The 25,964-nt window shown below is 48.2% G+C and overlaps 1 long non-coding RNA gene and 2 gene segments (V, D, J or C); 1 reads left to right on the forward strand and 2 right to left on the reverse strand.

Moving 5' to 3' along the window:
- LOC120406474 overlaps positions 1–25,964 on the forward strand; it is a 307,150-nt gene that overhangs the window by 162,751 nt on the left and 118,435 nt on the right. The window lies entirely within an intron of this gene.
- Positions 18–16,271, reverse strand: LOC120406470. The segment is given in 2 exon segments: positions 18–476; positions 16,071–16,271. Coding segments are annotated over 2 exon segments (528 nt in total).
- LOC120406468 lies at positions 13,167–25,565 on the reverse strand. The segment is given in 4 exon segments: positions 13,167–13,284; positions 14,807–15,560; positions 22,937–23,218; positions 25,265–25,565. Coding segments are annotated over 2 exon segments (642 nt in total).

The following is a 25,964-nucleotide window of genomic DNA, read 5'->3' on the forward strand; positions in this document are numbered from 1 at the left end:
TAATTTATGAGGGTGGAGACAGCAGGTTTATGTGTTTCTGGGGCTGAAAGTTTGCCCCTAAATAACATGTAGCATTTGCACTGAGAAGGCGGCTGTTTGAAGGAAGCAGCTGTTACAGAGAATGGAACGGAACAGGGAGGTTTTTGTATTGGTCTGTATCACTGTGAGAGGTGAGCTATAGTGTTGCTGACAATAATAACCTCCAGCATCTTCAGGTTGAACGTTGCTGATTGTGAGAGTGAAATCAGTTCCAGACCCGCTGCCAGTGAACCGGTCTGAGATCCCAGAGGCACGGGTGGAAGCATGGTAGATAAGGAGTTTAGGAGCTTGTCCTGGTTTCTGTTGGTACCAGGCTAAGTAGTGAGTGCTACCACTGGTGATGCTGGAACTGGCTTGGCAGTTGATAGTGACTCTGTCTCCTGACGCCACTGCCACGGCTGCTTGCATCTGACTCAGCACAATCTGCCCACTGGAGCCTGAATTCACAAAGAGAATGGAAGTTAATACAAATACAGATCTAGTCAATCAAACTCAACAACATTGTGTCTTTAAAATAGTCCCATGTGCGTCTTTACACAATGACTCTCCCTAGTCAGCTGGGCGTGATGCTAACATTGAGCTCCAGACACTGTTTCATTCTAACCCTCTTGACTACGACTCATAATTTTCTCAGACATCTTTGTCTTAATTCCAGCTAAAATAAGTTAAAGATTTTCATAAATCAGAGTCATTTCTGGCAACAGTTTATTATTAACATTAACATTTTGGTAATCCCTGAATGCCTCTAACAGTTTTGGTCTGTTTGTGCCAGACGCTGTACAAACAATAAGTGACAGTCCCTGCCACAAAGAGCTAACTAACTAAATGGATTTTGATTTTACATTATAGTTTATGGGTCAATGTACAACATTTCTAGTTCTTTTAAGCTTTTCAAGGATCATCGTACTTTTAAGTCATCAAATTCCTTCTGGGTTTAATCCTTACCTTGGACCCAGAGCACTAACAGCCAGATGAGCTGAACCTGCGAGATCATCTTGATACGTCTGAGTGGCCCAGTGCTGATCAACAAAATATAACGAGTGACACGGAGCATTTATAACAGTTCAGCAGCAGAGGGGAAGGGTGTGAAATATGCAAATTGGGTTCAGAGATGAAAATTCACACCTGGTCCATGACCATGTACAAAAAGGGAAGTGAAAGGGCCATGGGTGGCATAGGCAAGTTCAACCAGTTGCTCCTGGGTACAAGTGTCTGTGTTAAAATGACATTTGTCTGGGATTACAAGGAATAAAAGTTCTCAGCATATTGTGATTTCTGGGATGCTGGTTAATATCACGGCTACACTGGAGATCTCCTCACAACTGGTGATACAAAATGGTGTGATCCACCTTTGAGAGAGAAACAGTACTGGGGGGTGAGGGTCTTCTAACAGGGAGAATCCTCAGTTAGCAGCGGTAAATCCTGATTAGCCCAGTCAGTGCCATCCCTTGCTCATCTTCACCTACGCTGCGAAAAGTTTCAGTTCCGCTGAATTGATGTGTTCTAATGAAAAACTGTTTTGTCAGAAAATTCTCATCCATCTCCAAGTCTCTCCTTCGCTGCAGTCCGGTATTTAATCTATTTGATTAAATAGCAATATTAGTAAAAAAAATGTTTTTGACCTAATGGTCTATTTTCTCCTCAGGTAAGTTCAGATGCATGTTTGTGGAAAAGAAGCTTGCTGCTAAACAATTCTATCCAACAAGTGCTGAGTGTTGGCATCCCTGTGCTGAGGAACTTGCATTGTAAATAGGGGAGATCTTTGTTTTAGAAGATGAGGAAACTGAGGCAGAGAAATGTTGCATCCAAGGGTGCCTAGTGAGTTAGTGGGAGAAATGGGAAGTAGACGTCATAAGCTTTTGATGATGGAATTTTCTGGTCTCATTCCTCTAGAGCTGCCTCTCATTGGTCCGTATCTGAGCAAAAATTCCCATTGACTTCACTGGTAATGTTGTTGCTCTCGTAATGACTGCAGCACGTGGCCTTGAGTCAGTGTTCGTAACACCCCTCAAAATAGCAGTCTGCTTGCAAGAGTGATTTTTATGGCATTAAAGTAAAATGAACATTAAGGGGTTTTTCGTTCTTATCAAAGGCAGCAATGGACGAGTTTTGGCTCCCAGGCTAGTAAATATTTATGACTATTTGCGAGATGGATTATGAATCACATCCTTGCTCTACCCTGCAGTTTGGTCTGTTATTGTTAGGCAGTGTGACATGAAAGCAAAAGCAGAAGCTTAGGAAGCCAGAGCTCTGAATTCTAATTCTGCTACTGCCGCTCACTGTGTGGCCTTTGTCAAGGCCCTTCATCGTTTTGCCTCAGTGACGACTCCTGTAAAATGAGGTGATAGTACAATTGGGAGGATTTGTCTGTACAGTGCTCTGACCTTAGCAAACACTGTCATTGTTTGTTCTGTGTTTCTGTTAAGCCAATAAAATAAAAGGCTACGATCTCTGCAGGGAATCTAGGTGTGTCGGTGTCTGGGGGCCGTCTGGGGATGGGCTAGGGAAGGACAGGAGAAGTGTGATGTTTTGCTGCTAGCCACATCTCCAGCCCTTTTATCCCTGGTCATGAGGATGCATCAGGGCAATGGAGGCTGCAGTAGTCTTCACGGCAGGGGTGGCACCAGGCACCAGCACTGCAAGTGTGTGCCTGGGTCGGCAAGCCACGGGGAGTGGTCTGCCGGTCAATGTGACGGCAGCAGTCAGGCGGCCTACAGCGACACACCTGCAGGAGGTCCGCCAATCATGTGGCTTCAGTGGCAATTCGGCAGCGGGTATGCTGAAGGCACGGTACCGGCAGATCACCCGCCAGAAACACCACCGAATCCGCCTGACCAATGGACCGCCCACAGGCGTGCCGCCAAAGGCCGCCTGACTGCTGTGTTTGGGGCGGCAAAAAACATGGAGCCGCCCCTGCTTCATGGAACAACTGCCTCCACAGCTAAACCCCTGCAGAGAACAGCAGCACACTGCATGAGACTGGCCCTGTGCAGCTGCTTGGGTGCAATGTTTACAAGCTCAAAACTGAGCTGGGGTTGGCACTTTCTCTCCTATTTGATATTGTCTGAAATAAGGACCAGAATCTGTAGGTTATTGGACCATAGAGAAATGATTCAGGAAATGTAGTGTAGACAATCCTTCTCTCTGGCCCATCTGCGACCAGGCGTAAGGACTTGCATGCACCATATTGTGGAAAGAGGACCATGTGCTTTGGAGCTTGTATGGGGAGAGAGGTAGTCACTCTGCTCATTCTGCTTACGTAAGTGATTTCCAGAGGCTTTACACAGTGGTTGCCATGTGTCAGTTGATATATTGATCTTGTTTTGTAATGTTGGTAGGAAATTGGATCCAGCCTATCAGAGCTAATATTCCTCAGTAGTTAAAAGGAAGCCACTGAGTACAGGGCCGGCTTTAGGCCGATTTGCCTGATTCCCCTGAATCAGGGCCCGTGCCTAAGAGGGCCCCGTGCCGGCGCCTTTCTAATTTTTACTCACCTGGCGGTGCTCCGGGTTTTCGGCGGCGGGTCCTTGAGTGCCACCGAAGAGCTGGAGCGAGTGAAGGACCCGTTGCCGAAGTGCCGCCGAAGACCCAGAGCGCCGCCGGGTGAGTACGAATCGGGCCCTGTGCTTTCTAAAGCCGGCCCTGACTGAGTATATTAAAAACCACCCTGTAAATTCCAGTCTCTGCGCTACTGCAGTGAGGGAGCTGTAGAAATGGAAGGAAGGCATGGACCATGCGGTGAGGTGTCTGAAATTCATGGACACTCCATCAGTTTGAGGCAGCAGCAGTTGTAGAGAATACTCTGACTTTCTACAGGCATCAGCTGTTACAATGAGGAACAGAAACTGAAGAAAGCAGGGAGGTTTTTGTATTGCTCTGTATCACTGTGAGAGGCCAGCTATTAGTTTGTAGACAATAATAATCTCCAGCATCATCAGCTTCTACCCGGCTGATTGTAAAAGTGAAGTCAGTGCCAGACCCACTGCCACTGAACCGGTCTGGGATCCCAGAGGGGCGGGTGGAAGCGCTGTGGATAAGGAGCTTAGGAACTTGTCCTGATTTCTGTTGGTACCAGGCCATGTAGTTGCTAACACTGGAACTGGCTTTGCAGTTGATGGTGACTCTGTCTCCTGGAGACACTGCCAGGGATTCTGGAGTCTGAGTCATCACAATCTGCCCACTGGCATCTGGATGAGAGAAAAAACATTATAAGAAAAGCCAAATGAAATACTATTATAAAAATTGTACTACGAATATTTAGTGTCTAATTTTCATTTAAGGCACCTAGTTACATTGTGTGAGTCCATTTCAAATATATTTGCCTGTGAGCAACATTGGTGAGAAATTATCATCTTAATCAAATATTCCCTTGATTGTCTTACCCTGAATCCAGAGCACTAGGAGACAGATGAAATGAGTCTGTAAAATCATTTTGGTCTCTCTAGTCTGACAGACCATGAGAATCTAAGGTAGCAAGTTTAGCAAATAACACTTTTATATGTACCCTGCACTGTAAGGAACCATCACGTGGGTGGAAGCATGCAAAGCAGCCACACTGTGTAAAGATCCATTCCCTGTGCCCCAGTGCAAAGAAAGGGCCTTGTATAGTCCTCAGCCTCAGAGTGCAGCTCCTGTTGATGGAGCTGAGTATTGCACACATGGAGTTGGCTTTGGCCTTGTTATCAAGATATGCTTTAATACCCAGTGTGTGTCTGTATCATTGGTAACTTTGAGTGAGAACCTAAGGGCTTGTCTACACTACAGGACTATTTCGAATCTACTTAAGTCGAATTTGTGGATTCGACCTTAATAAGTCGAATTTGTGTATCCATACTAAATACACAAATTCGAACTTCTTAGTCCACATTCACAGGGCCAGCTTCGACTTTGGAAGCGGTGCACTGTGGGAACCTATCCCACAGTTCCCGCACTCCCCGCTGCCCATTTGAATTGTGATTTCCCAATGCATGCTGGGGGGAAAAATGTGTCGTCATTGAACCGTCAATCCCGCCCTCCCTGTCTTCCTTGAAAGCGCCGGCGGGAAATCTGTTCGCGCCCTTCTCTGCTCGGTTACAGCGTGGACGCCACAGCACTGCGAGCATGGAGCCCGCTGCGATCATCGCTGCACTTATGGCCATTGTCAACTCCTCGCACATTATCGCCCACCTCTTCCACAGTCAGATGCTGAGAAACCGGGCGAGGAGGCTCGGCAGCACGGTGAGGAGAGTGGCGCAGACCTCTCACAAAGCAGGGTACGCCGGGCAGTGGAGATCATGGTGGCAATGGGTCAAGTTCATGGTGTGGAACGGCGATTCTGGGCCCGGGAAACAAGCACAGACTGGTAGGACCGCATAGTGCTGCAGGTCTGGGATGACACAGAGTGGCTGCGAAACTTCAGGATGCGTAAGGGCACTTTCCTTGAACTGTGTGACTTGCTGTCCCCTGCCCTGAAGCGCCAGGACACAAGGATGCGAGCAGCCCTGACTGTGCAGAAGCGAGTGGCCATAGCCCTCTGGAAACTTGCCACGCCAGACAGCTACCGGTCAGTAGCGAACCACTTTGGCGTGGGCAAATCTACCGTGGGATTGCTGTCATTCAAGTAGCCCACGCAATCGTTGAGCAACTGCTCTCAAAGGTAGTGACTGTCGGAAATGTCCAGGCCATCATAGATGGCTTCGCCGCGATGGGATTCCCAAACTGCGGTGGGGCTATAGATGGGACTCACATCCCTATCCTGGCACCAGCCCACCAGGCCAGCGAGTACATTAACCGAAAGGGCTACTTTTCAATGGTGCTGCAAGCTGTGGTGGACCATAGGGGACGTTTTACCAACATCAACGTCGGGTGGGCGGGCAAGGTTCATGACGCGCGCGTGTGTTCAGGAACTCTGGTCTGTTTAGACGCCTCCAGGCAGGCACTTTCTTCCCGGACCACAAAATAACGGTTGGGGATGTGCAGATGCCTACAGTGATCCTCGGGGACCCGGCCTACCCGCTAATGCCCTGGCTCATGAAGCCCTATACAGGCGCCTTGGACACTGAAAAGGAACTCTTCAACTACCGGCTGAGCAAGTGCAGAATGGTGGTGGAGTGTGCTTCGGACGTCTCAAGGGGAGATGGCGGACCTTACTGACTCGCCGGACATCAGCGAAAGAATATCCCCGTAGTTATTGCTGCTTGCTGTGTGCTCGACTATCTCGGTGAGATCCAGGGAGAGACCTTTTGGGCCGCTTGGGAGGTTGAGGCAAATCGCCTGGCTGGTGTTTTCGATCTGCCTGACACCCGTGCTGAGAGAATATACCACCGGGAAGCGATATGCCTCAGTGAGGATTAGAAAGAGAGTTTCCTCGCCGAGAAGGGGAACCTGTGACTTACCACTTGATTTTAACAGAGCATGAACATAAACCAAGTTTTCCCACTTCCCAAGGACGTTTTAAAACTAAGGACATGTTTTAGTAATTAATAATAAATCTTTCGTTGACTTTGCATTTCTGTTTATTCGTTGAAACATGGAAGCATTCTGTGCTGGTTAAGGTGTGCACTGATGGGTGGGTTTGCAGGAAGGCGAGGGTGCCGTCCTTGGATAGGGGTTACCATGACGGCTGTGGGTTTGGGCGTTGGAAGGGGTGAGGGGTGTGGGAAGGGTGAGTATCTGCCCTGGATGAGGTCTATTTTTGGGGCTCGGGGCACCGGGAGGATCGTGACTACGGTCCAAATGCATGTGAAGGGAAGCCTGCCTTTACATTCGGGATGTCAGGCACCAGGACCCTGCACAAGCATACACCTCAAGGAAAGACCGGGCAGCATACACCACACAGACTGTCCCTGGTGCCTAGTGACTGCAGTCTGTGTGTGCCCTGCAGTTGACCCTGCAGCCAAGTCTGTAGCATGGCACTGTGGGCTATGCAGTGACATTACAATTCCCCACAGAACAACAGAAAGTCTTCTGACACCAGAAACGTGACGGAAACAGTCAGTAACACCAAACCGCTTTTAATAATGTAATACACAGTGGGGGGTTTGAACTTGGAGTTGGGACTGGTTGATGCTGTAAAGAAAGAGCTTGTACAAATTTACAGCGCGACAGTTGTCTCTAACATTATCGGTGTGCTGCGGTGCAGGGACAGTTCTCACGGCCCCTACCGCCTCCTCCGTCTTGTCACTTTGGGTGAGGGGGACAGGACTTCTTGGCGTTGGAGGGCGGTTGCAGATGCACTGCAGGGGGCTCTCTCCTCCTGACTGCGGTCTTGAAGAACATCTACAAGGCGCCGGAGCGCTCCGCTTGCTCCTCATTAGACCAAGCAGCGCTTGAGTCGCCTGCTGGTCTTCCTGCCGCCACCTATCCTCCCGTTCCAGGTGTGTGCGATGCTGCTGACACAGGCTCTCCTCGACTGTCTCTGCTCTGCCGCCTCCGCTCTGGAGCTGGCCATCAGTTCCTGGAACATGTCGTCCCTTGTCTTTTCTTTCGGCGCCTAATCTCGAGCCAGCCTCTGCGAGGGGATGGCGGGCAGTCCGGGAAGGAGCCAAGCTGTGTGATGTGAAAAGTAGGTGATTTCCTTGAACACATACATGTTTGCCAACAGTAAACACAGTCTAGTCAGTTTCAGTGAACAAGACCAAAGAGGGAACCAAGTCTCAGGAGATCTCAGAACTAGTCCGAGATTTCGGAATACGCTCTCATTGGCGGTGCCATTGCACTGGAGAGCGCATGCGAGGAAAGATAGCTGCATCCTCTTGCACAAAGTCCTGGTAAGCCTTACAGTACAGAGTGCTTATCAGTTAGTGCTTAGCTGTGCTCTCCTGCTGGAGGCAATGTGCAAAGCAGAAAAGATGAGCGTTATGCGGCATCTCCCGCCAGTGAACGGGAAAGACCCCTGTATGCTTTTCCTCTGAGGCCTGCCACAAGTGGCTGTTAAGCGAGGGTCATTCTTATGCAAAGTAAAACTCTGTTAAGCGAGGGTCATTCTTATGCAAAGTAAAACTCTGTTAAGCGAGGGTCATTCTTATGCAAAGTAAAACTCTGTTAAGCGAGGGTCATTCTTATGCAAAGTAAAAGTCTACCATGCACAATAGTAACAGTACACTAATTCCACTAATTAGATGCAGCACTTCCACAACGACATCACCCTGAGGCGTGTCAGGCGCACACAGAGAGAGCGGATGTTAACAGAAGCCCTGCACAGACCAGGACCCTACGCTGCCATGCTCATAGAGGCGATGGTCCCCCTGTACCTGAGGATGGCATGGCGCGGAAGAGTGTGCTTCAACGGAGCACCCAATAAAGCACCTCTCCCAAGAAACCTCTTGCTGAGGCTTTTCCAGCTGCTCTCTGAGAGCTTTTTTGAACTATCCCCAGAGGACTATTGCTCCATTCCTATATGTGTAGACCTGCTGTTTGTATAGTTTCATATTTAAAAATTTTTATATAGTATTTCCATTTTTTATATATATCCCTGTTTCTTAAAAAAATAAATGTTTCCCTGTTTGTAGCACTTACCGCCTGATCCTTCCCCTGATTCCGCGTCCGGTTAACGGGCGGGACGGTTGGTAGGGGATCTCTGTGAGGGTGATGAAGAGATCCTGGCTGTCAGGGAAAGCGGGAGTGGGTTCGATGTCGCCTGCGCCGTCCTCAAAAGACCCTTCCTCATCTTCCCATCGGCGAACAGGAGGAGGAACTGTCCCGGTACACTATTCCGTCCTCGGAGTCCACCGTCACTGCTGGGGCACTGGTGGCAGACCCACCTAGAATGGCATGCAGTGCCTCGTAGAAGCGGCATGTCTGGGGCTGGGCTCCGAGCGTCCGCTTGCCGCTCTGACTTTTTGATACCCTTGTCTTAGGTCCTTCACTTTCACGCGCACTGCATCGCATCCCGGCTGTATCCTTTCTCTTTCATGGCTTTATAGACCTTCTCGAAGGTCTTCGCTTTAAGATTGTTGGAGCGCAGCTCCGAAAGCACAGACTCCTCGCCCCACACAGCGATCAGATCCTGGACTTCCCGGTCAGTCCATGCTGGGGACCTCTTTCTATTCTGGGATTGCCCGGACTCCTCTGCTGGAGAGCTCTGCATCGTTGCAGGTGCTGCGGAGCTCGCCCCGATGTGCAACCAGAACGTCAGATTCAAACCGCCCAGACAGGAAAATGAATTCAAATTTTCGTGGGTCATTTCCTGTGTGGCTGGCCAGAGAATCCAAGCTCGGACTGCTGTCCAGAGCATCAACAGAGTGGTGCACTGTGGGATAGCTCCCGGAGCTGCTAAGTTCGATTAGCATCCACACCAAGCCTAATTCGAGCTAGCAAGTGCGAATTTAGCGTTACTCCACCTGCCGGGGTGGAGTACCAAATTCGAACTAAAGAGCCCTCTAGTTCGAATTAAATGGCTTCCTGGTGTGGACGGTTGAGCGGTTAGTTCGAATTAACGCTGATAAATTCGAATTAAAGTCCTAGTGTAGACCAGGCCTAAGAAGCTTGTTTTGAGTAGTATCTGACTTTGCCATCCCTTCTATTGATATCAGTGGGACTGCTTGTGGGGTGAATGTGTCAAGATCTGCCCCGTCCAGGACACACATCTTGTTCAACACCAGTGTCACTGGGTCACCAGTGCAGTCCTTGTACCCCTAATATCTTCCTCTCAGGACACCTGCCTGTGAACGTCAGGTGATCCTGGTTAAAAGCCCTAACTCTCTTTCAAAGGCCCTGCAGATCCCTTCAGGGCTTCCAGCTTCTGGATTTGAAAAGTTACTAAGCTTTATTTAACCAGAATAAGCCCTATAGTAACATTACAGTAGCTTTCAGCAACCCCTCTGCATCCTACTGCCAGAGGAAAGTGTGATCGTATAAGAGCCCAGCAGTGCTTTCCTTCCTGATCACAGTGTAGCTCTCCCACCCCTTCTGTGATCCTCCACCCTCTTTCCTAAGGAGCCAACCAGTGACCCTTCCAATTCAACCACCCCACAAAGATCCAAGTGGGCTGTCTGGATGGAGCTTCAGCAGATTCACAGAGGGGTATTCACAAGGATCTTGTCCCTCAGCCCTGACCCACTTGGGCTGCCAAGGCTTCTGCGACACTGACTTCCAAGGCCGTTTCCCCACAACACAGGGGAGCTGTGGAAGAGTTAATGTTGCATCTGGCTGCATTATCTCACTGAAGGCTTTTCTGCTGGTATTCAAATTGGATGGACAATGAGCTCTGCCAATGAATTGCTAGGAGAGTTTGTCTAAGTGCCTTCCCCTATCCCTGCCTCAGCTTCCCCATCAGTAACAACAGTGACCCAGTACTGTACAGCACTTTGAGATCTGTGCACAAAAAGCAGTAGATAAGTGCTAATTATGTTACTTCATGGTACACACTAGTTTTATGGGGCTTTGCTATGCAGACCTACTGGGTCCCAAAGGTGCTGGGACACACTAACTCATAGAATATCAGGGTTGGAAGGGACCTCAGGAGGTTATCTAGTCCAACCCACTGCTCAAAGCAGGACCAATCCCCCAACTATAGTTTTTTCCCCCCAGATCCCTAAATGGCCTCCTCAAGGATTGAGCTCACAACCCTGGGTTTAGTAGGCCAATGCTCAAACCACTGAGCTATCCCTCCCCCAATTGATTAATTTCCAATTTAGATCAGCTTAACTCAGAGATGGATCTGAGCCTTGTTAGTTAGGTTTTTTTTTTTAATTTAAATTGGCTAACAGCAAAAATGTTCTTTACTGAACAAACTTTGCTTCTCTCTCTAATTTTTCTTCCATCGTTTCAAGTGAAGGGAGCGCCTGGCAAGAGAACAGTGTTGTCATGTGACAGAGCAGAGCAGGGACAGGCACTCTGTTATTGTGGATGTAAAGGGGAAGCTTTACTGAGGTTGTTGGGCACAGCCTAGTTCTCTAGCTCCCGTACTGACCACACACGACCTGTTTCACTTATGGAAACCCAGAAGCTTTGGCAAAGTTCTGGGCTGGGAAGTTACAGAACGTGTTGCTGATGGACATACGAGAAGCAGTGTGTGCCTTGTAAGAAAAAAATAAAAACAGAAATGGCCCATAGAGACAACCTGAGTGTTTGTTGCATATCCAGGTTTTTTTTTGCTATTAATCTAACTCTTCTCACAGTTGACAGTTAACAGAGACTTTGGGTGGCTGAGCTGAGGTTAACATTAGACTAATGTGGAATATTTTCCATTCAACAGAAACAGAGAACTTTTTGAGTTGAGAAGTTTTTAAGTAATGACAGAAAGAGGCTGCAGAAAGCACTGGGGACCATGGTAATGCTGACAGTAATGAACTCCCACATCATCCGTTTTTGTCTACTGGTTGTGGGAGTGTCGTCAGGATCAGACCCACTAAAACTGAACTGGCCTGGGATTCCCAAGGGACAGGAGGTAGAATAAGAACTAAGGAGAGCAGGTGTTTGTCCGGGTTCCTGTTAGCACCAGACATTCTCAGTGACAGCGAAGGAGGGAGGTTATATTACACCTCTGTCCACCCGTCATGTCCCTTGCACCAGGGGATGGTGGATGTTGGGAAGCCTGGGAGGAGGGCATGAGAATAATGAAGAGCAGAGCTGATGAGGATGGGGGCAGTACAACTGATTTATCTGCATTCCTTCCAAATGCGTGGAGCGGTTTTACTATCATGTTAACTTTGTAATAAACGACTTAGCTGAAATTTCAGATGCTGCAGAACAGCATGGGTAAGTGTTGCCATCTAGTGGCCATGACAATGTTCTGTAGCACTAGTTGAAGGGTTTGAAATAATACATGGACTATAATGGGCCACATTCTCTGATGCCGTGATTGCATTGACTTCAGTGGATGCAGGCTTGCAGAGATTTTGGCCTAATTCTCACACGTATAAAGATACATATGGATATGGTGGAATTCTTTTAGACACTTGCTAACCAGACAAGTGTCTATGTGAATGACCTTCATTCCAACATGTTAATATCATCATTTGAACAGGTAAATATAGTGAAATAGGTACCTTTTTAGAAGGTCAGCTTTGATTTTATTATAAGAGTGCTTGCTGCTTTGGACTTTTATTTAGCTGAGGATCTGTCCCTAAGGGTAAAGTGTCTGTCCCCATGGATTCTAGTCTTTCCCATATCCCATGGTGACAGCTCTAAAATGATGGGAGAGGACAGGACCATTGGATGAAAAGCTCAAATCATAGAATATCAGGGTTGGAAGGGACCTCAGGAGGTATCTAGTCCAACCCCCTGCTCAAAGCAGGACCAATCCCCAACTAAATCATCCCAGCCAGGGCTTTGTCAAGCCTGACCTTAAAAACCTCTAAGGAAGGAGATTCCACCACCTCCCTAGGTAACCCATTCCAGTGCTTCACCACCCTCCTAGTGAAAAAGTTTTTCCTAATATCCAACCTAAACCTCCCCCACTGCAACTTGAGACCATTACTCCTTGTTCTGTCATCTGCTACCACCGAGAACAGTCTAGAATCTAGCTCCGTCCTCTTTGGAACCCCCTTTCATGTAGTTGAAAGCAGCTATCAAGTCCCCCCTCATTCTTCTCTTCTGCAGACTAAATAATCCCAGTTCCCTCATCCTCTCCTCATCAGCCATGTGCTTCAGCCCCCAATCATTTTTGTTGTCCTCTGCTGGATGCTTTCCAATTTTTCCACATCCTCCTTGTAGTGTGAGGCCCAAAACTGGACACACTACTCCAGATGAGGCCTCACCAATGCTGAATAGAGGGGAATGATCAGGTCCCTCGATCTGCTGGCAATGCTCCTACTTATACAGCCCACAATACCATTAGCCTTCTTGGCAACAAGGGCACACCATTGACTCATATCCAGCTTCTTGTCCACTGTAACCCCTAGTCTGACAGACCTCATTTCCTTATGAAAGGACAGCAGTTGCATTGGTTCTGTCACACTGTATAGGAGGCAGATGTTACAGTTAGGAACAGGAACTGAAGAAAGCTGGGAGGTTTTTGTACTGCTCTGTATCACTTCTGAGATGGTGCCAACAGTAATAATTTCTAGAATCATCAGCTTCAACGCTACTGATTACGAGAGTGAAATCAGCACCAGACCCCACTGCCACTGAACCGGTCTGGGACCCCAGAGGCATGGGTGGAAGCTTTATATATAACAGTTTAGGAACTTGTCCTGTTTGTTGTTGCCGCCTATAGTGTTGCTAGTTGCTATCAACTGGCTTTGCAGTTGATAGTGACTCTGTCTCCTGAAGACACTGACAGAGATTCTGGAGCCTGAGTCATCACAGTCTACCCCTTGGTATCTGGATGAGAAGAAAAACATTGTAAGGAAAATAAGTAACATTAAATTAACTACTGTAAAAAAAGGAGAAATGCAAATATTTAGTGCCTAATTTTCACTAAAACCACTCTGTTACATTAATCTCTGTATCCTCAGGAAATACATCTCCTTGTGATTTCATGGGATGAAGAATTAATGTTGATTTGATAAAGAAATCTGTGATAATTAAATCTCAGTGAGAGATTATGTTCTTAATCCAATAGCTCTCTTGTTGTTCTTACCCTGAATCCAGAGCACTAGAAGCCAGATAAAATAAGTCTGTAAAATCATCCTGGTCCCCCTAGTCTGACAGACACTGAGGCATAAAGTCTAAGAAATAAAACATTTATATCTGCCCTGCATTGCAAGGAAATGCAACTCAGGCGGAAATATGCAAAGCAGCTGCTCTGTGTAAATGAGCATTCATTGTGCCCCGGTGCAGAGGGTGTAGAGAGAAAGGGCCGTGCGCAGCCTTTGGTGTTAGAATGCAGCTCCTATGGATGAAACCGGGTATTATTGCTCCTATGTCAGTTAGACCTTTTATATTCATTATAAGCTTTAGGTGAGCATCCAGTGTTTGAGTCTGTATCATTTGGAAGTTAGAGCCAGTTTCTGAAAAGTACCTCACTTCAGAAGCAATTGTACTGATTTCCCTGGGACTGCTTGTGCAGGAAGGTTCTATTCAGCTCTGCAGTTACTACATTTAGATTAGAGTTGGGCCTGAACCAAAATCCCAGGTTCATGCAACTCTAAACTATGGAAGAATTTGGCTGTGCACATGGAGCTGACTGTCATGATGGGCCCCTCTCTCTTTAAAGGACTAAACCAAAGTCCTAAGTCCAACCTCCTTGCAATGTTAATAAATGTGGCTTTCAGTCTGTCTCCAGTATATGCCACTCTGGCCCATCTGGAGCTTGGATCTTGCAGCACATTCATTGACAGGCCATCCGGGGTCTGGATAGTTCACACCTAGAGTTACCTGGAATAGCCATGAGCAGAGCAGTGAGATAGGAAGGGCTTTAAGGTTGAATGAGCTTTAAGCAATTAAAGATCTTGCTTAAAAATGCCATTATCCATAACAACCACCGAGTCCATTTAGGAAGTATGTGTGAGGTTTGTGCTGGTGATAGATGGTGGATCGACAGCTTTGGGAAAAGGAGACCTGAGGCCTGGCCGTCTCCTTGCATGGGGAGTGCAAGTAAATTGTGCCCAGAGCCTCTCAAAGAGCTTTCTCCAATCCGTTCTGTTGCTGGGGGCCCCTTGTGCAAGAAGCAGCACTTCTGTCCCTGGACACTGCACGACCTGGGCGATGCATAGGAGGTCAGGCCCTCCGGTGTGGTGGGGACTATGCTTCTGTACTGGTTCTAGGACTCTCTGCCTTTCTGCCACAGCCCCCCTAAGCCACTGGGACCATGCTGACAAGGTTTTCCCCGGCTGACCTCCCCTTGGGACATCCACCACCCCCAAAGGCACACATGGGTAGCTGTGGAAGAATTAATGCTCACTCAGGTTACATTAGGTCTGTGAAGTCTTTGGGGGAGCTTGGTCAAGTTACTTCACCTCTGCGTCAGTTTCCCCATCTGTACTTATAGTAAGTCTCCCTGTAGAACACTTTGAGATCAGTGCACGAAGACCAGTAGAGAAGCGCTAAGTACTGTGACTTCATGGCACATGACTGTTCCGTAGGCCTTTGCTGCACAGATCTGCTAAGATGCTGGGGAACTAACTGATTAGTCACAAGGGCTGCTGGCTGGCACATTTCCTTCCATGTACATGTGTTTACAACTTCATAGAGTGCACAGAAGCTAACCAGTGGGCTCCCAGCTGGAGAGTTTTTCATGGAATGTAGAGTTCAATATGTTCCTCAAAGGAGCCAAAATCAATGGATTTTCTTCCAATATATATCCCCAAGAGAGAACAGGGAGGTTTTTGTATTGGTCTGTATCACTGTGAGAGATAAGTCATAGCTTTGTTGACAGTAATAATCTCCAGCATCTTCAGCTTGAACGTTGTTGATTGTGAGAGTGAAATCGGTTCCAGATCCACTGCCTGTGAACCGGTCTGGGATCCCAGTGGCATGTGTGGAAGCATGGTAGATAAGGAGCTTCGGAGCTTGTCCTGGTTTCTGTTGGTACCAGGCTAAGTAGGTATAAGCACTTGTAATGCCTGCACTGGCTTTGCAATTGATAGCAACTCTGTCTCCTGGCAACACTGCCAGGGATTCTGGAGTCTGAGTCAGCACAATCTGCCCACTGGAGCCTGAATTCACAAAGAGAATAGAAGTTAATACAAATACAGATCTAGTCAATCAAGCTCAACAACATTGTGTCTTTAAAATATTCCCATGTGCATCTTTACACAATGACTCTCCCTAGTCAGCTGGGTGTGATGCTAACATTGAGCTCCAGACACTGTTTCATTCTAGCCCTTTTGCCTATGGCTCATAATTTTCTCAAACGTCTTTTGTCTTAATTCCAGCTAAAATAAGATCAAGATTTTCATAAATCAGAGTCATTTCTGGCACCTGTTTATTATTTAACATTAATATTTTGGTAATCCCTGAACACCTCTAACAGTTTTGATCCAGTTGTGCCAGACACTGTACAAACAATAAATGACAGTCCCTGCCACAAAGAGGTAACTAACTAAATGGATTTTGATTGTAGATTATAGTTTATGGGTCAATGTACAACATTTCTAGTTCTTTTAAGCTTTTCAAGGATCATCGTACTTTTAATTCATCAAATTCCTTCTGGGTTTAATCCTTACCCTGGACCCAGAGCACTAACAGCCAGATGAGCTGAGCCTGGGAGATCATCTTGATACGTCTGAGTGGCCCAGTGCTGATCAACAAACTGTAACGAGTGACACGGAGCATTTATAACAGTTCAGCAGCAGAGGGGAAGGGTGTGAAATATGCAAATTGGGTTCAGAGATGAAAATTCACACCTGGTCCATGACCATGTACAAAAAGGGAAGTGAAAGGGCCGTGGGTGACATAGGCAAGTTCAACCAGTTGCTCCTGGGTACAAGTGTCTCTGTGTTAAAATAACATTTGTCTGGAATTACAAGGAATAAAAGTTCTAAGCATATTGTGATTTCTGGGATGCTGGTTAATATCACGACTACACTGGAGATAATCTCACAATTTGTGATACAAAATGGTGTGATCCACCTTTGACAAACAGTACTGGAGGGTGAGGGTCTTGAAGCAGGGAGAATCCTCAGCAGCGGTAAATTCTCATTAGCCCAGTCAGTGCCATCCCTGCTGATCCTCACCTACATTGTGAAAAGTTTCAGTTCTGCTGAATTGATGTTTTCGAATGACAAAACGTTTTGTCAGAAATTTCCCATCCATCTCCAAGACTCTCCTTCGCTTCACTCCGGTATATTGACTTCACTGGTAGTGTCGTTGCTCACGTAATGACTGCAGCACGGGGCCCTGAGTCAGTGTTCATAACACCCCTCAAAATACCAGTCTCCTGGCAAGAGTGATTTTTATGGTGTAAAATGAACATTAAGGGGTTTTTCATTCTTCTCAAAGGCAGCAATGGATGAGTTTTGGCTCCCGGGCTGGTAAATATTTATGACTATTTGCGAGGTGGATTATGAATCACATCCTTGCTCTACCCTGCAGTTTGGTCTGTTATTGTTAGGCAGTGTGACATGAAAGCAAAAGCAGAAGCTTAGGAAGCCAGAGCTCTGAGTTCTAATTCTGCCACTGCTGCTCACTGTGTGGCCTTTGTCAAGACCCTGCACCCTTTTGCCTCAGTGACGACTCCTGTAAAATGAGGTGATAGTACAATTGAGAGGATATGTCTGTGCAGTGCTCTGACCTTAGCAAATACTTTCATTGTTTGCTCTGTGTTTCTGTTAAACCATACAGTAAAAGGCTACCATATCTGCAGGGAATCTAGGTATGTCAGTGTGTGGGGGCTGTCTGGGGAAGGGCAGTAGATATGTGATGTTTTGCTGCTAGCCACAGTCTCCAGCCCTTTTGTCCCTGGTGGTGAGGATGCATCAAGGCAATGGAGGTCGCAGTAGTCTTCACAGAGCAACTGCCTCCACAGCTAAAGCCTTGCAGAGAACAGCAGCATACGGCATGATACTGGCCCTGTGCTGCTGTCTGGACTCAGGCCTGGTCTACACTAGGACTTTAATTCGAATTTATCAGCGTTAATTCGAACTAACCGCTCAACCGTCCACACCAGGAAGCCATTTAATTCGAACTAGAGGGCTCTTTAGTTTGAATTTGGTACTCCACCCCGGCAGGTGGAGTAACGCTAAATTTGACATGGCTAGCTCGAATTAGGCTTGGTGTGGATGCTAATCGAACTTAGCAGCTCCGGGAGCTATCCCACACTGCACCACTCTGTTGACGCTCTGGACAGCAGTCCGAGCTTGGATTCTCTGGCCAGCCACACAGGAAATGACCCGCGAAAATTTGAATTCATTTTCCTGTCTGGGCGGTTTGAATCTGACGGTCTGGTTGCACATCGGGGCGAGCTCCGCAGCACCTGCAACGATGCAGAGCTCTCCAGCAGAGGAGTCTGGGCAATCCCAGAATAGAAAGAGGTCCCCAGCATGGACTGACAGGGAAGTCATGGATCTGATCGCTGTGTGGGGCGAGGAGTCTGTGCTCTCGGAGCTGCGCTCCAGCAAGCGGAACGCGAAGACCTTCGAGAAGGTCTCGAAAGCCATGAAAGAGAAAGGATACAGCCGGGATGCGATGCAGTGCCGCGTGAAAGTGAAGGACCTAAGACAAGGGTATCAAAAAGTCAGAGCGGCAAACGGACGCTCCGGAGCCCAGCCCCAGACATGCCGCTTCTACGAGGCACTGCATGCCATTCTAGGTGGGTCTGCCACCAGTGCCCCAGCAGTGACGGTGGACTCCGAGGACGGAATAGTGTACCGGGACAGTTCCTCCTCGATGTTCGCCGATGGGGAAGATGAGGAAGGGTCTTTGGAGGATGGCGCAGGCGACAGCGAACCCACTCCCGCTTTCCCTGACAGCCAGGATCTCTTCATCACCCTCACAGAGATCCCCTACCAACCGTCCCCGCCCGTTAACCCGGACTCGGAATCAGGGGAAGGATCAGGCGGTAAGTGCTACAAACAGGGAAACATTTATTTTTTAAGAAACAGGTATATAAAAAATAGAAATACGATATAAAAAATTTTAAATATCAAACTATACAAAAAGTAGGTCTACACATATAGGAATCGAGCAATAATCCTCTGGGGACAGTTCAAAAAAGCTCTCAGAGAGCAGCTGGAAAAGCCTCAGCAGGAGGTTCTTTGGGAGAGGTGCCTTATTGGGTGCTCCGTGGAAGCACACTCTTCCGCGCCAGGCCATCCTAAGGTAAAGGGGAAGCATCGCCTCGACAAGCATGGCAGCGTATGGTCCTGGTCTGTGCAGGGCTTCTGTTAGCATCCGCTCTCTCTGAGTCCGAGTGACACGCCTCAGGGTAATGTCGTTCTGGAAGTGCTGCATCTAATTAGGGGAATTAGTGTACTGTTACTATTGTGAATGGTAGACTTTTACTTTGCATAAGAATGACCCTCGCTTAACAGACTTTTACTTTGCATAAGAATGACCCTCGCTTAACAGACTTTTACTTTGCATAAGAATGACCCTCGCTTAACAGCCACGTGTTGGAGGCCACAGAGGAAAAGCATACAGTGATCTTTCCCGTGCACTGGCGGGAGGGGCTGCAAAAGGCTCATCCTTTCTGCTTTGCACATTGCCTTTAGCAGGAGAGCACAGCTAACCACTAACTGATAAGCAGTATGTACTGTAAGGCTTACCAGGACTTTGTGCAAGAGGATGCAGCTGTCTCTCCTCGGCATGCGCTATCCAGTGCAATGGCGCCGCCAATGAGAGCGTATTCCGAAATCTCGGACTAGTTCTGAGATCTCCTGAGACTTGGTTCCCTCTTTGGTCTTGTTAACTGAAACTGACTAGACTGTGTTTACTGTTGGCAAACATGTATGTGTTCAAGGAAATCACCTACTTTTTCGCATCACACAGCTTCGGCTCCTTCCCGGACTGCCCCGGCATCCCCCTCGCAGAGGCTGGCTCAGATTAGACGCCGAAAGAAAAAGACTAGGGATGACATGTTCCAGGAACTGATGGCCTGCTCCAGAGCGGAGGCGGCAGAGCAGAGACAGTGGAGGGAGACCCTGTGTCAGCAGCATAACACACATGGAACGGGAGGATAGGTGGCGGCAGGAAGACCAGCAGGCGACTCAAACGCTGCTTGGTCTAATGAGGGAGCAAACGGACACGCTCCGGCGCCTTGTAGATGTTCTGCAAGACCGCAGGCAGGAGGAGAGAGCCCCCCTGCAGTGCATCTGCAACCGCCCTCCAACGCCAAGAAGTCCTGTCCCCCCCTCACCCAAAGTTACAAGAAGGAGGGGCGGTAGGGGCCGTGAGAACTGTCCCTGCACCGCAGCAGACCGATAATGTTCGAGACAACTCTCGCGCTGTAAATTTGTACAAGCTCTTTCCTTACAGCATCAACCAGTCCCAACTCCAAGTTTAAACCCCCCACTGTGTACTACATTATTAAAAGCAGTTTGGTGTTACTCACTGTTTCCATCACGTTTCTCGTGTCAGAAGACTTTCTGTGGGTGTGTGTGTGTGGGGGGAATTGTAATTGCAGTGCATAGCCCACAGTGCCATGGTACAGACTTGGGTGCAGGGTCAACTGCAGGGCACACACAGACTGCAGTCACTAGGCACCAGGGACAGTCTGTGTGGTGTATGCTGCCCCGGGTCTTTCCTTGATGTGTATGCTTGTCCAGGGTCCTGGTGCCTGCCATCCCCGAATGTAAAGGCAGGCTTCCCTTCACATGCACTTGGACCGTAGCCACGATCCTCCCCGGTGCCCTGAGCCCCAAAAAGAGCCCTCATCCAGGGGCAGATACTCACCCTTCCCCAACACCCCTCACCCCTTCCAACGCCCAAACCCACAGCCCCTATCCAAAGACGGCACCCCTCGCCCCTTCCTGCAAACCCACCCATTCCTGCAACCCTCCCCCTACATGCACAACCACCGTAAACCGTCCCCCACCCCACAGACCTATGTAGGAGCAGGAGGCTGTCCGTCCTCTTTTGGACAAGCGGTCTGTACATCAGTGCACACCTTACCCAGCACAGAATGCTTCCATGTTTCAACCAAGAAACAGAAATGCAAAGTCAACGAAAGATTTATTATTAATTACTGAAACATGTCCTTAGTTTTAAAACGTCCTTTGGAAGTGGGGGAAACTTGGTTTGTGATCAGGCTCTCTTAAAATCAAGTGGACAGTCACAGGTTACCCTGCTCTGCGAGGAAACTCGCTTTCAAAGCCTCCCTGATGCACAGCGCTTCCCGCTGGGATATTCTCTCGGCACGGGTGTCTGGCTGATCGTAAACAGCAGCCAGGCGATTTGCCTCAACCTCCCAAGCGGCCAAAAAGGTCTCGCCCTTGATCTCACAGAGATTGTGGAGCACACAGCAAGCAGCAATAACTACGGGGATATTCTTTTCGCTGATGTCTGAGCGAGTCAGTAAGCTCCGCCATCTCCCCTTGAGACGTCCGAAAGCACACTCCACCACCATTCTGCACTTGCTCAGCCAGTAGTTGAAGAGTTCCTTCTCACTGTCCAAGGCGCCTGTATAGGGCTTCATGAGCCAGGGCATTAGCGGGTAGGCCGGGTCCCCGAGGATCACTGTAGGCATCTGCACATCCCCAACCGTTATTTTGTGGTCCGGGAAGAAAGTACCTGCCTGGAGGCGTCTAAACAGACCAGAGTTCCTGAATACACACGCGTCATGAACCTTGCCCGCCCACCCGACGTTGATGTTGGTAAAACGTCCCCTATGGTCCACCACAGCTTGCAGCACCATTGAAAAGTAGCCTTTTCGGTTAATGTACTCGCTGGCCTGGTGGGCTGGTGCCAGGATAGGGATGTGAGTCCCATCTATAGCCCCACCGCAGTTTGGGAATCCCATCGCGGCGAAGCCATCTATGATGACCTGGACATTTCCGAGAGTCACTACCTTTGAGAGCAGTTGCTCAACGATTGCGTGGGCTACTTGAATGACAGCAATCCCCACGGTAGATTTGCCCACGCCAAAGTGGTTCACTACTGACCGGTAGCTGTCTGGCGTGGCAAGTTTCCAGAGGGCTATGGCCACTCGCTTCTGCACACTCAGGGCTGCTCGCATCCTTGTGTCCTGGCGCTTCAGGGCAGGGGACAGCAAGTCACACAGTTCAAGGAAAGTGCCCTTACGCATCCTGAAGTTTCGCAGCCACTCTGTGTCATCCCAGACCTGCAGCACTATGCAGTCCCACCAGTCTGTGCTTGTTTCCCGGGCCCAGAATCGCCGTTCCACACCATGAACATGACCCATTGCCACCGTGATCTCCACTGCCCGGCGTACCCTGGTTTCTGAGAGGTCTGTGCCACTCTCCTCACCGCGCTGCCGGAGCCTCCTCGCCCGGTTTCTCAGCAGCTGACTGTGGAAGAGGTGGATGATAAGGTGCGAGGAGTTGACAACGGCCATAAGTGCAGCGATGATCGCAGCGGGCTCCATGCTCGCAGTGCTGTGGCGTCCGTGCTGTAACCGACCAGACAAGGGCGCGAACAGATTTCCCGCCGGCGCTTTCAAGGAAGAGAGGGAGGGCGTGATTGACGGTTCAATGACGACACTAACCCAAAACCACCCTCGACACATTTTTCCCCCCAGCATGCATTGGGGGGAAATTCCAGAATTCCAATGGGCAGCGGGGAGTGCGGGAACTGTGGGATAGCTTCCCACAGTGCACCGCTTCCAAAGTCGACGCTGGCCCCGTGAATGTGGACTCAGAAGTTCGAATTTGTGTATTTAGTATGGATACACAAATTCGACTTCATAAGGTCGAATCCACAAATTCGACTTAAGTAGATTCGAAATAGTCCTGTAGTGTAGACAAGGCCTCAGTGACTAGCAGATAATGTGCAATGGTTACAAGCTAAAAACTGAACTGGGGTCAGCACTTTTTCTCTCCTATTTGTATTGTCTGAAATAAGGACCACAACCTGTAGGTTATTGGACCATAGAGAAGTGATTCAGGAAATGTAGTGCAGACAATCCTTCTCTCTGTCCCATCTGCCACCAGCCTTAAGGACATTCATGCCATATTGTGGAAAGAGGGCCACCTGCTTTGGGGCTTGTATGGGGAGGGAGGCAGTCACTCTGCTCACTCCGCTTACATAAGTGATTTCCAGATGCTTTATACAGTAGTTGCCATTTGTCAGTTGATATATTGATCTTGTTTTATAATGTTAGTTGGAAATTGGATCCAACGTATAAGAGCTAATATGCCTCAGTAGATAAAAGGAAGCCACTGAGTATATTAAGAATCATCCTGTAAATTCCAGTCTCTGCACTACTGCAGTGAGGGAGCTGTAGAAATGAAAGGAAGAAATAGACAATGGGGGATGTATCTGAAATTCATGGGCACTCCATCACTTTGGGACAGCAGCAGTTGGAGAGATCCTTTGACTTTCTACAGGCATCAGCTGTTAGAAAGAGGAACAGAAGCTGAAGAAAGCAGGGAGGCTTTTGTATTGCTCTGTATCACTGTGAGAGGAGAGCTTTTACCTTGTTGACAATAATAATCTCCAGCATCATCAGCTTCTACCCGGCTTATTGTAAAAGTGAAGTCAGTGCCAGACCCACTGCCACTGAACCGGTCTGGGACCCCAGAGAGACGGGTTGAAGCTCTATATATAAGGAGCTTAGGAGCTTGTCCTGACTTCTGTTGGTACCAGGACATCTTGTTACTACCACTGGAACTGGCTTTGCAGTTGACGGTGACTCTGTCTCCTGGAGATACTGCCAGTGATTCTGGAGTTTGAGTCATCACAGTCTGCCCACTGGCATCTGGATGAGAGAAAAAACATTATAAGAAAACCCAAATGAAATACTATTATAAAGCTTAACTCTGGGACTATCTAGTGTCTAATTTTCATTTAAGGCACCTCCTTCCATTGCACGTGTCCACTTGAAATATATCTGCGTGTGAGCAGCATTAAATATCTCCCTTGATTGTCGTACCCTGAATCCAGAGCACTAGGAGACAGATGAGATGAGTCTGTGAAATCATTTTGGCCCCTCTACTCTGACAGACTGTGAGAATCTAAGGTAGCAAGTCTAGCAAATAACACGTTTATATGTGTCCTTCATTGCAAGGAACCGTTGTGTGGGTGGAAGCATGCAAAGCAGCCACGCTGTACAAAGATCCATTCCCTGTGCCGCAGTGCAAAGAAAGGGCCTTGTATAGCCCTCAGCCTCAGAGTGCAGCTCCTATTGATGGAGCTGAGTATTGCACACATGGAGTTGGCTTTGGCCTTGTTATCTAGATAGGCTTTAATACCCAGCGTGTGTCTGTATCATTGGTAACTTTGAGCCAGAACCTGAGAAGGTTGTTTTGAGTAGTATCTGACTGCTTTCCAGGGCTCTGGAGTGGAGCCTGGAGCTGGAGAGCGGAGCACAGCTCCAAAGCCCTATTGCTATCCCTTCTATTGATATCAGTGGGACTGCTTGTGGGGTGAGGTACTTACTCAGTGAGTGTGTCACAATCGTCCCCATCCAGGACACACACATTGTTCAATGCCGGTGTCACTGGGTCACCTGGGCAGCCCTTTTACCTCGCTGATGTTCCTCTCAGGACACTTGTCTGTGAACATCAGGTGATCCTGGGTAAAAGCCCTAACTCTCTTTCCAGGGCCCTGCAGATCCCTTCAGGGCCTCCTACTTCTGGGTTTGAAAAGCTACTAAGCTTTTATTTATCCAGAATAAGCCCTATAGTAACATTACAGTAGCTTTCATTAACCCCTCTTCATCCTACTGCCAGAGGAAATTGTGATTTTATAAGAGCCCAGCAGTGCTTCCTTTCCTGATCACAGTGTAGCATTCCAACCCTTTCTGTGACCCTGTGCCCTCTCTCCTAAGGAGCCAACCAGTGACCCTTCCAATTCAACCACCCCACAGAGATCCAAGTGGGCTGTCTGGATGGAGCTTCTGTCCAGGAGTCCAAGACTGTGCACATAGCATTCTGGTCTTCATCCCACAATATACTGCATCATACAACTCAGCTTAACATCTCTTGTCCTATAACATCATCTCATATCGTATAATTTCTTATTAACATAGTCTTTACAGTCAATTACATTAGAAAAGTTTTGCTGGCAGAGCTATACCTGTCGAACTATACTGGCAAATCCTCCTAGTGTGGAGGCAGCTTCTCCAAGCATAAAAGTGCTTCTGCCAGCACAGTTTACACCAGTTCCCTGAGGTACATAATCTATTCCGGCCAAAAACACTTCTATGCCTGCATAATTGCATTTACACTGGGTTTTATAGTAATGTGGCTTTATTGCTGAAAAATCACACCCCAACTGGCACAGCTGTGCTGTGAGAAGTGTCAAGTGTAGCTCAGGCCTAAGAGTGATAGAACTTGGCCCTATATTTGCAGTGTTTAGATTAGAGTTGGTCCTGAACCGAAATCCCAGATACGAACAGCTCCAAACAATGGAAAAGTTTGCCCATGGGAAGTGACTGTCGTGATTGGTTGCTCTCTCCATCAAGGACACAGCCCCCGAATCAACTTCTAGTGTGGATGTGGATCGCCAGTGTGTCTCCAGTATGTGTGTCATGGCCCCATTGGTAGCTTGGGCCTTCAGCAGATTCACAGAGGGGTCTTCAGAAGGATCTTTAATTTCACAGTGAATCATTCCATGTCGTTATAATTATTCCTGGGCAGAGAAGTGGAATATTAGGTGCTTTAAGGGACTGTGAGTTGAATGGGATGTAAACACCTAGAGATTTTTCTGAAGAAAGGTGCAAGGATCCTCCCCTAGAGCTCTCCCCAATCCATTCAGTTGCTGGGGTCCCTTGTAGAAGAGGCAGCCCCAGATTTCAGCTCACCTTGGGAGATGCTAGTTGGTCGGGGTCATCAGTGTGTGGGGGGATCCATGCTTCTGTGCTGGCTCTAGAGCAATCTGCTCTTGTCCCTCAGCCCTGACCCACTGGGCTACCAAGGCTTCCCCTGGCCACCGTCTTCCGTGACACTGACTTCTAAGGGTGTTTCCCCACAACACAGGGGAGCTGTGGAAGAGTTAATCAGGCTGCAGTATCTCACTGAAGGCTTTTCTGCTGGTATTCAAGTTGGATACAGCTGTGACACAGAATGGAACGGAACAAGGAGGTTTTTGTATTGGTCTGTATCACTGTGAGAGGTGAGCTATAGCCTTGCTGACAATAATAATCTCCAGCATCTTCAGTTTGAACATTGCTGATTGTGAGAGTGAAATCGGTTCCAGACCCACTGCCTGTGAACCGGTCTGGGATCCCAGAGTCACGGGTGGAAGCACTGTAGATAAGGCGCTTCGGAGCTTGTCCTGGTTTCTGTTGGTACCACGCTAAGATGTGAGTGCTACCACTGGTGATGCTGGAACTGGCTTTGCAGTTGATAGTGACTCTGTCTCCTGGCAACACTGCCAGGGATTCTGGAGTCTGAGTCATCACAATCTGCCCACTGGAGCCTGAATTCGCAAAGAGAATGTAAGTTAATACAAATACAGATCTAACAAATACAATCAAACTCAACAACACTGTGTCTTTAAAA

The sequence above is a fragment of the Mauremys reevesii genome, linkage group 5, assembly GCF_016161935.1.
Source record: "Mauremys reevesii isolate NIE-2019 linkage group 5, ASM1616193v1, whole genome shotgun sequence".
Taxonomy (NCBI): Eukaryota; Metazoa; Chordata; order Testudines; family Geoemydidae; genus Mauremys; species Mauremys reevesii.